Source organism: Leguminivora glycinivorella, chromosome 22 (assembly GCF_023078275.1).
Source record: "Leguminivora glycinivorella isolate SPB_JAAS2020 chromosome 22, LegGlyc_1.1, whole genome shotgun sequence".
NCBI lineage: Eukaryota > Metazoa > Arthropoda > Insecta > Lepidoptera > Tortricidae > Leguminivora > Leguminivora glycinivorella.
The window spans coordinates 7793010-7809033 of record NC_062992.1 but is presented as its reverse complement, the minus strand read 5'-3'; the positions used below and the strand labels follow the sequence as shown (position 1 = coordinate 7809033).

At 34.6% G+C, this 16024-nt stretch overlaps 1 protein-coding gene across 2 annotated transcripts in view; it reads right to left on the bottom strand.

Moving 5' to 3' along the window:
* The window catches only part of LOC125238006 (facilitated trehalose transporter Tret1-like), a 37570-nt gene extending 24238 nt beyond the window's left edge, over nt 1-13332 (bottom strand). For both annotated transcript variants that reach the window (XM_048145276.1, XM_048145277.1), the window contains exon 1: nt 13249-13332. In XM_048145276.1, coding sequence (XP_048001233.1) covers nt 13249-13302 — 54 coding nt within the window. In that variant the 5' untranslated portion in view covers nt 13303-13332. The remainder of the gene's footprint in view (nt 1-13248) is intronic.
* Between the last annotated feature and the right edge of the window lie 2692 nt (nt 13333-16024).

The window sequence follows — 16024 nt, the reverse complement described above, 5'->3', positions numbered from 1 at the left end:
GTATTATTCAAAAAATTTGTAACAAATTGAGTTTTGCCACACCCACTGGGACCTGCGACAATGGTAGTGAAAGGATGATAAAAATGAATCATCTTTGAATGCTGTAATATGTTTAACAGTGTTGATATGAATGCGGATAGACATTAAATGGTGCTATTCAATAAACATATTACTATTTAAACTAAAGTAGAGTAAAAAAAAAAAACTGATAAAAAATATGTATATTTATTCTGATATTAACACTTTTCTTTCTAATCTATTGTTACATTTTATATACCCAACCACCAATTTAAATTTAAACATAAAAAACAATAAATCTATGTTTACAATATTCTTATGCCAAAACACGAATAAATGTTAAATTAAACAATTAATTAAAATATAATTTACAATTAAATTTAAGTTAACTATTCAAATTTACATACAAAATATATATTACAAACAATAATTCGAATTTGAATGTTCTGTCATTTACATGACAAAATTTAAATTATTTTTTTATTTTACAATGTCCCCACGCAAGGGTGTCACAAGTGTTTTATAATAAGTAACGTTTTGTATCATCATGAGATAATGATATTTTATTAATTTTTTGAGTGAATATTACATGTTTTATAGATTTAAATCTTAGCATTTGAGCACGTTGCACATTTTTGTTCAATAAACATGTTTTGAAATTATTTAGAGTAAATTTCTTTGTAACACATACATTGACTCCTTTAGCTTTTGATAAAACACCATATTTACCTTTTTTGTCATCATTCTCATCATATTTTTCAACATCTAAGGCATACATTTTAGATTTTAGACCAACGAACTCTTTTAAAATTCTACCATTATTTTCATCTTTGAAAAATCCTAATCGCTTTTTATTTATAAGTGGGAAATTATATTTATTGATAGGAGGATAGTCAGATGTATCAAAATAGAAATTAAGATCTTTTTTTATATCTGCATAAAAATTTTCAGTGAAAATTTGATAAATTAAACTATCCGTATCTGTATAAAGAAGTTTGAGTTTGTTAGGATATTTGATTTTCATGTAGTTGTAGTGAAAGTCATACATTAAAGTTTTTGATATATCTAATACACAAAACCCCAAATAAATCGGTTTATTATAAAAGACTTTAGTTTTTTTCAATTGAACAGCTACTAAATTCTCTGAGAATATGGATAGACTGTGGAACTCAGGTCTAGCTATCAAAGACTGAACCCCTTGCGATTTCCCTCGATTTTCCCAGTGATTTAACAATTTGACGTTTACACGTTTTGCAACATTTTCCATAGTCTTACCGAACACTGAATTGTTCATTAGTTTAAAAAAATCTTTTTCAAAATCAGATGATGCCAGCGATCTCATGTGGGTATTTAAATCTATGTAACTTTTTAACCACATAGACTGCTGAAATTTAAGAATGCGATGTATTTTACTTAATACCAAACCATTCTTCAAACACTGTTTTAGATTTCGATAATGAATTACATAATTAGTTTTTCTATTTAAATTAGGAATCAGTTTTTTTTTCTTTACAATTACCCAAACAAACGTTTTCAGGACAGAATGGTAAATCTGAATGTGAGTCATGAATTTCGTTAGGGTATTCGAGGTCAACTTCTAATATGAAACCATGATCAGCGTCATCGGCTATATTGAAGTCTGTATCTACATGAACCCATTCAAATTTACCTGTAGGGAGACATTGAGACATAGCCCATCCGTAAAGGTTGTTTGCATCAAAATACATAAGATAGGACGATGGTATGTTTGAATCAAAATCACCCATAAATTTATTATTAGCTTTCGCATATCTGTTACTACATTGCGATATGCCACCTCGAATATTTTTTGCAATGAATGATATTTTATCTATATCAGTTAGGAGTTCTAATTTTATTTTTGTAGTAAATAACATTGCATCCCAACTTAATCCTGGAGCAGTATAATAATGAGCGGGATCTAAACCATACGTCTTAAGACAAAGGTTTCTAAAATTTTCAAATACGTCAGCCAGTAACAAAACATCTGTTTTTAGGTATAAATCGGAGTAATCGCCCATATTTTTGCAACGAAAATGGGACCAAACATCTTTTGCATGATTATAATCATCTTCTGAGATGTGACTATCAGTCAAAGAACTAAAAAAATTGTCTTTAGAGGGAAGATCAGTTAACTTTAAAGAATCGTATGATGTCATGTATTCATACGGATACACACCCTTTCGTAATAAGCGTTTAAAATCGTCCTCACAAGTGAAATTCAATTTTAATTCATGAAATTGTTTAGGAAACAAGTTTTTTGCTAGTTTATCAAGACTGCTGGGCATAAATTTAAGTGAATCTACAAACCTCAATTTGATTGTGAGATTATTTATTTGTAACTTCTTAGAAAATGAAATGTATTTTTCTTTGTTCTGTGGAATCAATTCAATGTCCCCTTCCACCAAACCAAGTCCATGTACTATGAAATGACTATCATAGTTAGTCAAATTATGAAAAAATACAGGTATAAATTGAGGTGCTTTGTATTTTTCAGAACAAAATGTATGTGCTACGCCTTCGTAAAGACCAGTATGGAAATTGTAGGAAATGATAGAATCACTATTTAAATTTCTATCACAAATGTAACATGTCCTACTCTGAGCAATATGTTTATTATTTTCAATGGATAAAGGCAATGGAGTTTTTCCGAAAGTATTCCTCTTACAAATGCTTTTTAAATCTTTTTCTATGTACTTCATAAATACCTGGATGCAATCTTTACCTTTGTATGTTCTATACACAGACAATTTATCATTATAAGAACACTTAATATAATATCCAAAACTATATACCTCATGTTTTTGAATATTTGTAGTAGAAGATGTTGTAGGGTTATTTGACTGTGTTGCTATTGGGTTTAAAAAGGCTTCAAAATCAGCATAAACAACAAAAGGCACCCTTAATTTACGTTCGTAATTATCGAAGGTAACTTCATTGGTGGGAACGTTTTCATTGAACCAGTTTTTCTTTTTATCTTGTTCTGAAGGTAAATGTGTGCAAACATGGAAACAATCGTTTTTTTGATGTTTCATTAAATTTTCGTGAGTTGTGAAGTTGGATAAGCATCCATCGCAAATATGAACAGCATGCTGTGTATTTGATAATTGCTTAGATACTAATCTAGATAAGTTTTTGATAAAGCAATAATGTCCGTTACTATTTTTGGATATATACAATAAGTTCAAATGGATATCTTTTCTACACTTTGTTAAATGCAATGGTCCTACTATATCATGTTTTTTATTTTGAGAATTGTATTCAATTCCAAAAACGTTTATGCTCATATTATTATTATTTTCAAATTTTGGAATATCCCCCAATTTTATTGGAAAAGTTAAATCTCTAAAATTCAATTTATTTTTATGAACAATATACGATTTAGTACAGTTTGAACGATGGTTTGTTGGGGGTATAATCCTGACAATACTGCCCATCTAAAACATTCTTGATCACTATTTTTTACATTAATAACTGCTTTTTTATTTTGAATATCTCGTGGTAACTCAATATAAGAAGAACCGCGCAACGGATTAAATTTGTTAACATTAACATCTAGATAGTTAAATTTTACTAAACCCCACCCACTGTCTTTTCTTTCAAAGTTAGATAATTTTGTTAATATATCCTTAATCACGGACTCGAAAATTTCATCCTTGTCGCTACTAGTATCAATAATATTGTTACATAATTGGAAATCAAAAGTATTATTGATTTGTTTGCTCTCTTGTGTAAAATCGGCATTTAGAATAAAGTTAACTTTCAATGCAAAATGATTACTAAGGGAACGATCCAATAATGCAGAGATTTTATCTCTATTCTTTTGTAAAATAGTTTCAGGTGTAAAAGGTTGGTAAACTTTTTCATTAAGTAGTATTCTATAAGTGGCCACCCTATTCTTAAACGCATTCTCAATTAATTGAACATCAAACCATTCTAAGTCAGATCTTATAACATTATTTTTATGAAGATTACTGTTTAAATGATTTTTAAAATATCTTTTAGACACTAACTTTTTACATACAGAACATTCAATTTCAGCATTATTATTTGTACTTACAATGACAGAAGGGGTTGGTTTAGATGACGTTGATGATGTAGGCTCAACAGCTAGGCGACTTTTCTTAACAGATACTTCTTCTTCTGTCTCTAAAACTGTAGCCGACCTTTTCAATCCACCTCCTATTTGAGAAGATCTAAAACAACGAAAACATATACATTTATAAATACTCTGATGCGAGATATAATTAAAAATATTTAAATGTTACTTCATTTATACTAACTCAAATCTTTTCGACACTGCTGACAATAGGCTTGCATCATTAAAACACCGTCAATTACATCTTCAGATACAGTTTTCTTCTTGGAATCGTTGATATAATGACCACTACATGGTGTAAAGTATGGTTTAATATCAAAATCTTCCACTAATGTAGAAGGTAACTTATTTTCTGTGTACCAGAGCCTTATACTGTTATGGAAACATTTTAAAATAAATTCTTTACTTAATTGTGCAATCTTGTCACGAGGTAAAGTGGGACCAATATGATAGTAAGTAAAAACCATTTTGGAAATGAACGTCACAAATAAGTATTACAATTATTGAAGCACGGTGGTAAAACACTGAATGATAACAATCTCAGATACCCCGTTTATATATGTGGGCTCTCCCACCTCACCATCAACGTAACAATAAGATCAAGTATCGCCTCGTTAAAAAACTATCCTATTGTTCAGCAGGTAATGGAATAATCGCTACAAGTAGAAACAAGATCCGGTCATAACAAGTTAAAACTCAACATGAAGCAGGTATTCGTTAAATGGTTTGAACATGCAGGAACATGAATATTTTAAGTGGAAATAACTTACGTCTCTCCGTGACATTGGCTCACAAGTCGGGCGGCTTCATATAACTCTTCATCTAGTTCGATTACTTCACAGAGTCTTATAAGTTCCGCATCATAAACATCACAGTTCAGAGAATCCATTGTCAAACGAAGCCGCCTCCCCACATTGAGTTTCTGCGTTAAGTAATTCAATAAAGAGTATACATTTTATAAAACAAAGAGGGTTATTACATATTAACAAATGTAGTGGACCGACTTAACACTTTTCGTCATTTTTAATGTGAAACAATGCAAAAGAATATCTTACAAGGAAATTTACTTAAATCATAAAAAGGAAAGATAAGAAATGTGAAACAGTTTAACACTATCCTACTGCGATCGTTAAAAATTATATTTATCACTGTTTCTTATTATCTATAAAATATTTTACACATGTGTCCTTAGAAGCTAATTGTTTTGTAATATTATATACAATATTTCGCGTATTTTGTAATTCCAAGTCGTCTTCCAACGCAAAATACTTCAGTCTGACGTCCGCGTGCTTCCAGTGTTCCGTGGATGGGATGTTTTTGATTGTTTGCATATCATATATCTCTATTTTAATTAAGTGAGATGAATACGCCCCATCATCTTGTCCAGATGATAAATTAGCCACGCCTTCTGGCGAACTTTTGCTTACATTCGAAGACCGTTTCAAGGTTTTACACTGCTTTTTAGGTCGTTCAAAGAAGCTGTCAATATTATTTCCAGGACGTTTCTTTGCGAGGGCTTGCTTAACTTTGAAACCAGCTGTACCTTCCTCATCGGTTGAATCACCCTGATTTTCCGGGTAGTAATAGTTCTTGAAAGTATTTTCAGAGAACTGAAACAATGAAAGACAATATTTTAAACACTATTAACAATTCTATTAATTAAATACAAAAAACACTAGACGAAACAATATTATAAAAAGGCAATATGGGTTACAGTAATTTAAAAAGAAAAACATACTCACGTCCATTGTTGGATCTGTCTATAAACACTTCACTTTTGAACGCACACTCCACTTCTCTATATACCACACTAGATACAAGGAGCTCTGGTACAGAAGGCTGCCTCTACAGGAATACTTATTCAGCCTCGACTCTCTTTGGCTTTTATACTCGTAATATGGTAGAGAGCAGGGGAACGTACCATAAATCTTGTTTCAACCAGTTCATCTTATACCTGAACGCAAACAATAAACTTTTTGTCATTTTACAATACAATAAACATCTATAATAAAGCAACTAAGTTGTTACAATAATAAATTCAAGTCACAAGAATTACCGGTGCGTTAGTCTAAAACATGTTTACACCAGTTAATGCTCTTTGTTAAATATGAATAGAAAGTATCATGCCTTGACATGTTCGTCGAAGGATCTCTTTACCCAAAACCCGAATTATTCAAATAAGCGGAAACAATAAATATATATTATCTTTAAAAATGCACAAAAGACATTTTTATTCACATAGAATTAGCCTTAAACATGTTTTAACCGGTTCTCAGTTTCTCACGTCGTAACAAGTTTATTGAAAGTATGCATTCTCTTAAACAATACACAAGTCATAAAAAATAATAATAGACATAGGTAAGTAAATTATTCAAAGAAGGTACAATAAATAAAGCAATTAAGCAAAAACGCAACTTCACAAAATTACCGAGGTTTATTCAGATACAAAACATTGAAATATATGTAAAAAAAAAAAAAGTTTGATAAGATGGGAAATTAACTTTTATTAAGACGTAATCAAAAAATTGACTTATTAATCATATGTACAAATTTGGTAATACAACAAAGAGATGTATGATAGAAATAGGTATAAGATATCATAAATATTCGAGAAAAAGAAAGATACGCTAGATAGGATCGTTAAGTTTAGGTATTTGGATAAACTTAAATGTAACTCAGAAGTTCTTAAGTTAAAACGTAATTATAATACATTTCATAAATACCTACATTTATAGAAATAAAAGTAAAAGTAGGTGAAACTCAGTTAGGTTTCATAAAGGTAAGTCTAGACTACTTAGGTTAACTAAGAGTAGGTTTTAATTAAATTTGGTTAGGTTACGAATGGAAAAGTTAGGTATTTTAATTAGGTTAGGTTAGGTTAGAATCGCAATCCATATGATTACAAAGTTATACTAAAAATTAATTATAAAATACCTATCAGTATGAGACACAAGGAAAAGGTGTGCATGACACTGCCAGGTAGCTGGGTAGGGTAACAATGGTCTAGCGCCGAGTCCAGATCGAACAATAGAAAGGGTCGGTAATCCTTTTGTGACCGTCGTGCACAAGGTTTATTGTGTAAAGAACGTATTCTGTAAATACTAGAAGGAGGCTTCTGAGAGCGTCGAGACCCAGCGCAATGAATCTAAATGGGGGGCTATTGTTTTTTTTTTTTTTTTTTTTTTTTTTTTTTTTTTTTTTTTTTTTTTTTTTTTTTTGTTTTTTAGTAAGACCATGGATGGGCGGTGGTGGGGTCCTGGGAGCAGGCCCCAGACCCGGGCTGGTAACGGGGGTACCCTACTACTCCTGGGTGGCCACTCATGTTTCGGATAAAAAACTGCCAAATTAGTCTGAAATTACGCTAGAATACCATTTGCCGAATGTGCTGGAGGTGCGTCTTGTTGGGACACATGATACTCATTTCATTCCCAAGCATCCTTTTTAACTTTAAGGCATTTTTTTCTCCAAAACCTTGGTTTTAAAGAAAAAAACGTTGATTTTAACGCTTTTATCTGTAAGTACTGAAGGTAGTTTACCTCGCTTACATACTGCATCCCACACCTGGGCCACAGTATAAGGATATATCAGTAGTTAATCTCCGGCAGCGGCGGCGCGGTCGTTACTACTGCGCAAGGTCACGCAGGGTTGTACAACGTTACTATAATCGACTTCGTACAATGTAAGTTGTTGTAAATCTAATAGGTACTATTAACTGTAAGTAGGTTTTAGTATAACAATACCACGTCATGACACCACATTAGTCAGTATTGAAGATACAAAAAATCATTATAAATATATTACTCTCATACGCGCAATAGTAGATTGTGTAACAATAATTGCAAAAGCGTTAATTTAAGTGTTCATTTTATATGTTTTCTCTAGAATACACCCAATCCATCACAATAAAAAAAAGATTCGTTTGAACTAGAAACGTAGGTACCTACTGTCCTACTCGTATTAGTAACTGTGTATGGCGCTATGCTAGTACCAACGCTCTTTCTACCTTTTTATCTAATAAAGATTCAAGTACGTATTTGTTTCTTAAATACTGACGAAATCATATTTACATAAAATGTTTGAATAGATGTTTGCACAATATTTAAGTAGGTACCAAACTTTCGAGCTAGATAGATCGCAGCATCTACCTAAATGTCGTTACAGATAAATCCTTATTGATTTTAATGTGTCATTCTAGCTTTAAATCTCACTTTTACGCCATTTACGTAAGCAATAATGTACCTAACACTGCAAATATATAACAACCACTTACTTTTCTGGGTGTCTAGGAATTCTAAAGAATGACATTTCCGCATTTTGAGAACTTTCCATACACCCATAAACACTACAGTAACGAAAATATGTCTTCGGTGCTGACGTCATTTTCTCCCGAACTCAACACGTCAACACAGCGCGCAAACGCGGCCCCGACTGTCCAGCCCAATAATCACCAGTTTCGCATGTTTTCGCCGCATGCGAGGGGCGGGAGGGGGACACACCGCGCGGCGTGAAGTTTGTAAGAAGAGTTATTACTGGTTTTATACTGTGCCTGGGCCGATGGTGAGCTCTGGAACCTAGGCACATTTTTCTAGTTGCCCGGAACGTTATCTATCCTCGGTACCCATAATAGTTTATTTTGGACACGTGGCGTCTGTTTTATCACATACAGATTCTCCTTATAAAAAATAACTCGTCACCTGCGTGCCGAGCAAGTATTTTGTTGGCACTTTACCTCTTTGTTTTTCTTAGACACTTCGGAAATTTCATGTACTTTGTGCTTGTATTTTATTAAGAGGAATATACTCTTTAGTTTAAATAAGAATTTGATGGCCTGTGATCCCTATATCTTTAGAACTGAGGTAAAATGTGAGTATTCGGACTTATTGGACACGGTGTATATATAGATGAAATTGGGAACATACGTACATACGAAAGCGTTTTTCCGAGGCACGGATATCTTTGTTTACTAATAATTAAGACGATACGGTACCCCCCATTTCTCCAATACAAACGCTCTCGACTATTTACTCCCTGGTTTTTGAAGATAGAGCAATGATTTTTTCAACACAGATTGGTATTATTTTTATCTGTGTCGGACCGTTTTGATTTTTTTGATATTCTGCTTTTTAAAGACTCTAGAGCCAATCAAAAATTTCCAAAAACGGCCTTTTTCATTGTGGCGCAAAAAAAGGTGTGATACTCAAGATTGGTAACAATTAACCCAAAAAGCTAAACGGTCCGACATAGATTATTTCATTGTTATTCAGATTCTCAAATTTCGTTCCGATTGATTAAGTTTTGAAGGAGGAAAGAGTCGAGAGCGGAACCTCGATTTTAAAGATTTTTTTGAAATATCTTTTGACAGTTGTTCTTAATGGACATTTTTTTTTTTCGATAAATCTAGTTAATAACACTTGTATATTTAACTAAAATTCCCAAGTTGAAAGGGGGGCTCCTTTCCATTTTAGCATTTTCGCTACCGTATCCTCTTAAAGAGGATACCTTGAGGATACCGTATCGTCTTAAGACGCTATAGGAGCAAAAATGTTAAAATAGAAAGGAGCCTTTCAATTTAGGAATTTTAGTTAAATATACTAGTGTTGTTATTGTTGTTAACTAGATTTATCGAAAAAAAATCGTCCATTCAGACCAACTCAGTTAAAAGATATTGCGAAAAAATCTTTAAAATCGAAGTTCTGCTCTTGACTATCAAAATTTGAGAATCTGAATAACAATAAAAATTATTTGTACCGGACCGTTTAGTTTTTTTGGCAAATTGTTAACAGTTTTGAATAAGTACCACACCTTTTTTTGCGCCATAATCAATAAGGCCGTTTTCCAATATTTTGATGGGCTCTAGCGTCTTTAAAAATAAGAATAAGTAGGGATCAAAAAAATCAAATCTGTGTTTTAAAAAAATCAGTGCTCTATCTTCAAAAACCAGGGAGGAAATAGTCTAGAGCGTTTGTGTAATTCACTCCTCCTGTATCGTCTAAACAGTCAAAATTAAAAAAAAAAAAAAAAAAAAAAATTTTAAATAGGTACTTCAAGTCCGTATACCGAAGTGTAATCCGGAAAGTATAAGAAATTTAATTAAGACTATCCAAATAGATTCTATTTCGGTAGCAATAGGTAGCTATTGTTACCATTTTCACGGGTGACTTCTTTTCATATTGTAATGTAAGAGGAACTGTTTTTGTCTTCAGTTCTGACGTTAGTAAAAACGCACGGAAACTTAGACAACGGTATTTTTTCTTTTGTGGTGATAGTACAATACATCTATGTGGCTATATATACATACTAGCTTTTGAGCGAGGCTTCGCTCGCGTTAGAAAGAGACAAAAAGCCTATGTCACTTTCCATCCCTTCAACTATCTCCACTTAAAAAATCACGTCTATTCGTCGCTCCGTTTAGCCGTGAAAGATGGAAAAACAAACAGACACACACACTTTCCCATTTATAATATTAGTATGGAAGTATGGATAAGAGGGGGTAATTGCACAAAAGATCCCGATGGGTCGAAGTGTATCCGTAAGGGCCCCCGCAGATTTAAGATAAGATGGATAAGTTAGTCGATAGTAAGATCATGTAAAATGTAAGTATTATGATTTTTAACGCCCGACGCAAAAACGACGGGGTGTTATAAGTTTGACGTGTCTGTCAGTCTGTGTGTGTGTGTCTGTCTGTGGCATTGTAGCTTTCGAACGATTGAACCGATTTCGATTTCATTTTTTTTAAAGCTGAATTAATCGGGAGTTGTCTTAGTCATGTTTGATGAAAATCGGTCCACTATGTCGGGTTTTTTTTTCATATTCATAATTTAATAAACTAGTAACCTTTTAGCAGCGCTGGACCTAGATTTTTTTTGATGGGGGAGGGGGCAAAAACAAAACAAAACGAATTTGAACTTGACGAAGGTCGAAGAGGGACGCTTTGGAGACACAGTTTAATTACCAATTTAAACAAATTAATTCAAAAACAAAAACGTACCTACCTGACGTGACTATTTAATTGACTTTTTAGTAGATATCTAATTACCTACTTCCGACGCTTCCGTACTTCCGATCCGATGATAAATAGACGCTCGCTATGGTAAACTCGCTGAACAAATGTTGGTTAAGGAGTATTGCATACAGTTTTTTTTTTTTCTTTTGTTACTGTTTTTGAAAGCTGTTTTTTTTAGTTTTTCTTTGACAGTAATGCGCTGTATTTACTCGATCCTTTTTGGCAAGCAGAAGCATTTTGTGACAGTTCCTATATTTTTAACTGATAAAAAAAACGGCCAAGAGCGTATCGGGCCACGCTCAATGTAGGGTTCCGTAGTTTTTCGTATTTTTCTCAAAAACTACTGAACCTATCAAGTTCAAAACAATTTTCCTAGAAAATTTTTATAAAGTTCTACTTTTGTGATTTTTTCCATATTTTTTAAACATATGGTTCAAAAGTTAGAGGGGGGGCGCACTTTTTTTTTTCATTTATAAGCGATTATTTCCGAAAATATTAATATTGTCAAAAAACGATCATAGTAAACCCTTTTCATTTTTAAATACCTATCTAACAATATATGACACGTTGGGGTTGTAATGAAAAAAAATATCAGCCCCCACTTTACATGTAAGGGGGGGTACCCTAATTAAACATTTTTTTCCATTTTTTATTTTTGCACTTTGTTGGCGTGATTGATATACATATTGGTACCAAATTTCAGCTTTCTAGTGCTTACGGTTACTGAGATTATCCGCGGACGGACGGACGGACGGACGGACGGACGGACGGACAGACAGACATGGCGAAACTATAAGGGTTCCTAGTTGACTACGGAACCCTAAAAAGATACTTTACGATAAGATGTCCAGTATTATTTAACTTGTGCTTAGCTTGTTGTCTGTAGTAAACATAATTATGACGAATTTCTGTAACTTTAGACATCATTGTATGCGTTTCTTTCATTCACCTAATACCGTGTCTGCTTTATCAAGCGTCGCAAACTTTTTGTGACTAAAACGTTTATGTTATTATTATCGGTTTCTGCGAAATTATCATTAAAACAAAAGCAGTCAAATTTAAAGCCGTATGTGTCGGTCTCAAGAAAAGGTACCACATTAGACATAAGAACGTTTTAACACGTTATCCATATAAAATTACAGGCAAATATCGTCTTTATGGTGAGCGACAAAATGAGCCTTTGAGAACGTGAGAATTAATAATTTACACGTCAATTTGCCTTTAAGTATTTGGGTGAATCAACTTTTTTTGCCTGTTTTTGCCATGGTTACGGTCTCCTGAGTCACGCTGGTTTTACGCAAAATATAGTCCATGTTTGTAGGTGGCAAATAAAGGAAAGGGCTTGTTAACACCAGAAAAATGTATGGTTGCATCGTTTAAGTAGCATAATTTTGCGTAAAACCAGCATGACTCGGGGGACCGTAACCATGAAAAAAACAGACAAGAAAACGTTGATTCGGGTTACCCTCATCTGGCAGAATAATTTTAGTCCGAAACAAACTTCGCATAACATGTTTCGCAGAAACACTTTCAGTCGAATGGTAATTTTGCAGAAAACTTAGTTGGCATTATTACTACCACGCATAAGCCACATTTGGCAGAATATTGTTTTACAAAATATTACTTTGGTCGACTTTGATTTAGCATAATGTATATACCATAATAACCTTATAGCATAATATTACATTAGCAAAATTATTACACGCTATCAAAAAAGAAAAACTGCCCCAGAGTCACCGTTAGGTACGACGACGAGCGAAGCGAGGAGGAGTGTTAGGTATCTTGCATCCCCAACACATCCAACTCGCTATCAAATAGCAAATTGCAACTTTATGCCGCCTAAATATTATGCACAAATATTATCTGCAAAAGTATTGTTCGACTAGAAGACTATTATGCTCATCAACATTGTGACAACAGACGATTCGGTAATACAAAAATCTGCGAAATGATTTATGCCAAAGCATATTCTGCGTAAGGTGTTTCTGCCAAACGTGCCAAGTGTTCTGCCAAGAACTATTATACGACACGAGTTACGAATTTCCTTTTTTACGCACAACTTGTATCGTAAGTAATGTACTATTTTATGCCTAGTGACTTAGTTACTTACCATTATTGTCGATAATGTGACTATACTCATGAACTTCCGACCATATCTGTCCATGAAGTAGCCCAGGGGAAGCCCAAGAATGATTGCTGTTGAAAATAAAACATTTATTTAATAAAAATGCTGACATTCGTTTAATTAATATTACTTTGTAGGTATATATCTTGTTGTACACTGTTAGTTTAATAGCTGTTGGTTCTTCATAACACAAATAAATCAATAAAAATGTTAAATATTTATTACAATTAAAAACAAACAATTATGACAAACTAGCTTTTGCCCACGGCTTCGCTCGCGTTAGAAAGACAAAAAGTAGCCTATGTCACTCTCCATCCCTTCAACTATCTCCACATAAAAAATCACGAAGTGAATGACGGACAAACAAACAAACACACACACTTTCCCATTTATAATATTAGTATGATTAGTATGATATCGAACGATATCGTAGTCGACCCCCGAATGCAGTTTGTCTCTGAAGTGAAAACACGGAATAACTGGCTTAAAATGTAAAGCATTTGTTGTTTTATATCTAAAAATTGTTGTGTTTTTTTAAACTTATCAGAAGAGCGTTTCTTTTTTTTTGCCACTTAATGGAAATGTGATATTATTTTGGATAAATTTTGTTAGGTATATCTACTAAAAATCACTAATATTTTCAATCCTTAATTCCTTATAGATAAAACATTTGCCTTATAGGATTTTTCCTATTTTGTTATCATTTTCCATACATCTTGTATGGGGTAACATAAGAGGAAAGTAACAAACATTTATGAAAATTCTGGGACACTTTTAGCGAAGCGCAATGATAGCGGTGCGCCGGACGCTGGCGTTGCGCCCAGCGGACGCCGGCAGGAACTAACGAGCGCGAATTGCGAGCGGGAAAACGCTTTATGTGTAAAATCAGCCTTAAGCTAGGAACATACCAGGGATGTAACGGATGTGGTTTTAACGGAACCGGAAGCGGAAGCGGAAGTTTTGAATTTAGTTTAACGGAAGCAGAAGCGGAACCGGAACCAGAAGCGGAAGTTATAGATGTTAAAAACGAAATGAAAAAATACCACATAGGTATAACATAAACCAAAACTAATTAAATTACCTAGAACTTTTAGGTGTTTACTGTTCAGCCTGTAATCAGCAGTTTGTAATCAGCCTTTAGGCCCACTTAGGTTTTAAAAACGAAAAGAAAAGTTACCTGATATTTTATCTTAAGTATATCATTCATTACAATCCAAAAATTTAAATCACCTTGAACTTTAAGATTGTTTGTTGTTTAGGTAATCACTAAAAATCACATAAGAATCCTTTTAAACCTTTATTATGCCGTAAAAGGTTTTAGAAACGAAAAGAAAACTTACTCGTAGGTAGTATAATACAATCCAAAACTAACCAGTAAAAATTATATGTGTAATTGTTAGCACACAATTAAATTTTTAAATTAAATGGAGTGATTGTAAAAGAAGTAAACTGTATTTAATAAACAAATCTAAGGGGAGCTTCTAAGGGGATCGTAGATAAGCCCTGCACCACTGAATAGTTGTTCACTCGCTACTAACTAGGTGGACAGGACAAATATTGGCGCGCAATGGAATGAAGCGATTAATGTTTAGTATCGCAGCACGTGGCAAGCGGAGAGATGAGCGAATGATAGGTATAGACCTGTTGGTCTTTGATGTACGCCGCTCATGTCCCACCGTCGCGTTAGGTTCCGACATCCGTTATAACTTCCGTTTGAAAAATAACAGAACCGGAACAGAAGCGGATGTGTAAAACAAAACGGAAGTTCCGCAGTAACGGAAGCAGAAGCAGAACTCCGTTACATCCCTGGAACATACTACGCGGACGTCTGCCGTCGAGCAACCGCGACCGCGACCGATCAGTGTGCACGGTCTTCAAACATCCAGCGAGCCATTTCGTTCGGAAGTCCATGCGCTCAAGGCCACGACCACGACCGTCGACCGATAATTTGCACGGTTAAGTGTATATTCATTGTCCAGATCCGCGTCCGCGGTCGATCGACGACGGACGTCCGCGTAGTATGTTCTTAGCTTTAATGTTGGTGTACCTGTGTTATTTAGGTGTCCGTTATTTAGGTGTCCTTCGCTTGAACCACTAATGAGATTAACACCTTCATAACTCGGCCCTAATCGAGTGAATTCCTCGACTAGTAGCGCCATCTGGCGCGCCAGTCAAGTACTAGTGTCGCCCGGTTACCAGCGCTCGGCTGCTTTTTCCTCAGTACGCTTTTGTAACTCGGCCGAGCAACACGTTTACAAAAGCAAGTCTTAAAAAGTTCGAGAAATTTAAAACATCGAAAAGATTATGATTACTTCTAACTTCGTGATATTCCGCTCGGTGCCTTTGGCCCAGCGACGAGACGCAGTGACCTCCTGTAGGCACCGTCATAAATACGCGGATACATATGCCTCACTCACGTGAGACTGACATGGCGTCGTCCCGTGAGACGACAGACGTCGTCCCGTGAGACGACAGACGTCGTCCCGTGAAACGACAGACGTCGGCCCATGAGACGACAGACGTCGTCCTGTGAGACGACAGACGTCGTCCCGTGAGACGAAAGATGTCGTCCCGTAAGACGATAGACGTTGTCCTGTGAGACGACAGACGTCGTCCTGTGAGACGACAGATGTCGTCCCGTGAGACAACAGACGTCGCCCCGTGAGACGAAAGACGTCGTCCCGTGAGACGACATGACGTCGTCCAGTGAGATGACATGGCGTAGTCCCGTGATACAACAAGCATCGTCCCGTGAGACGAC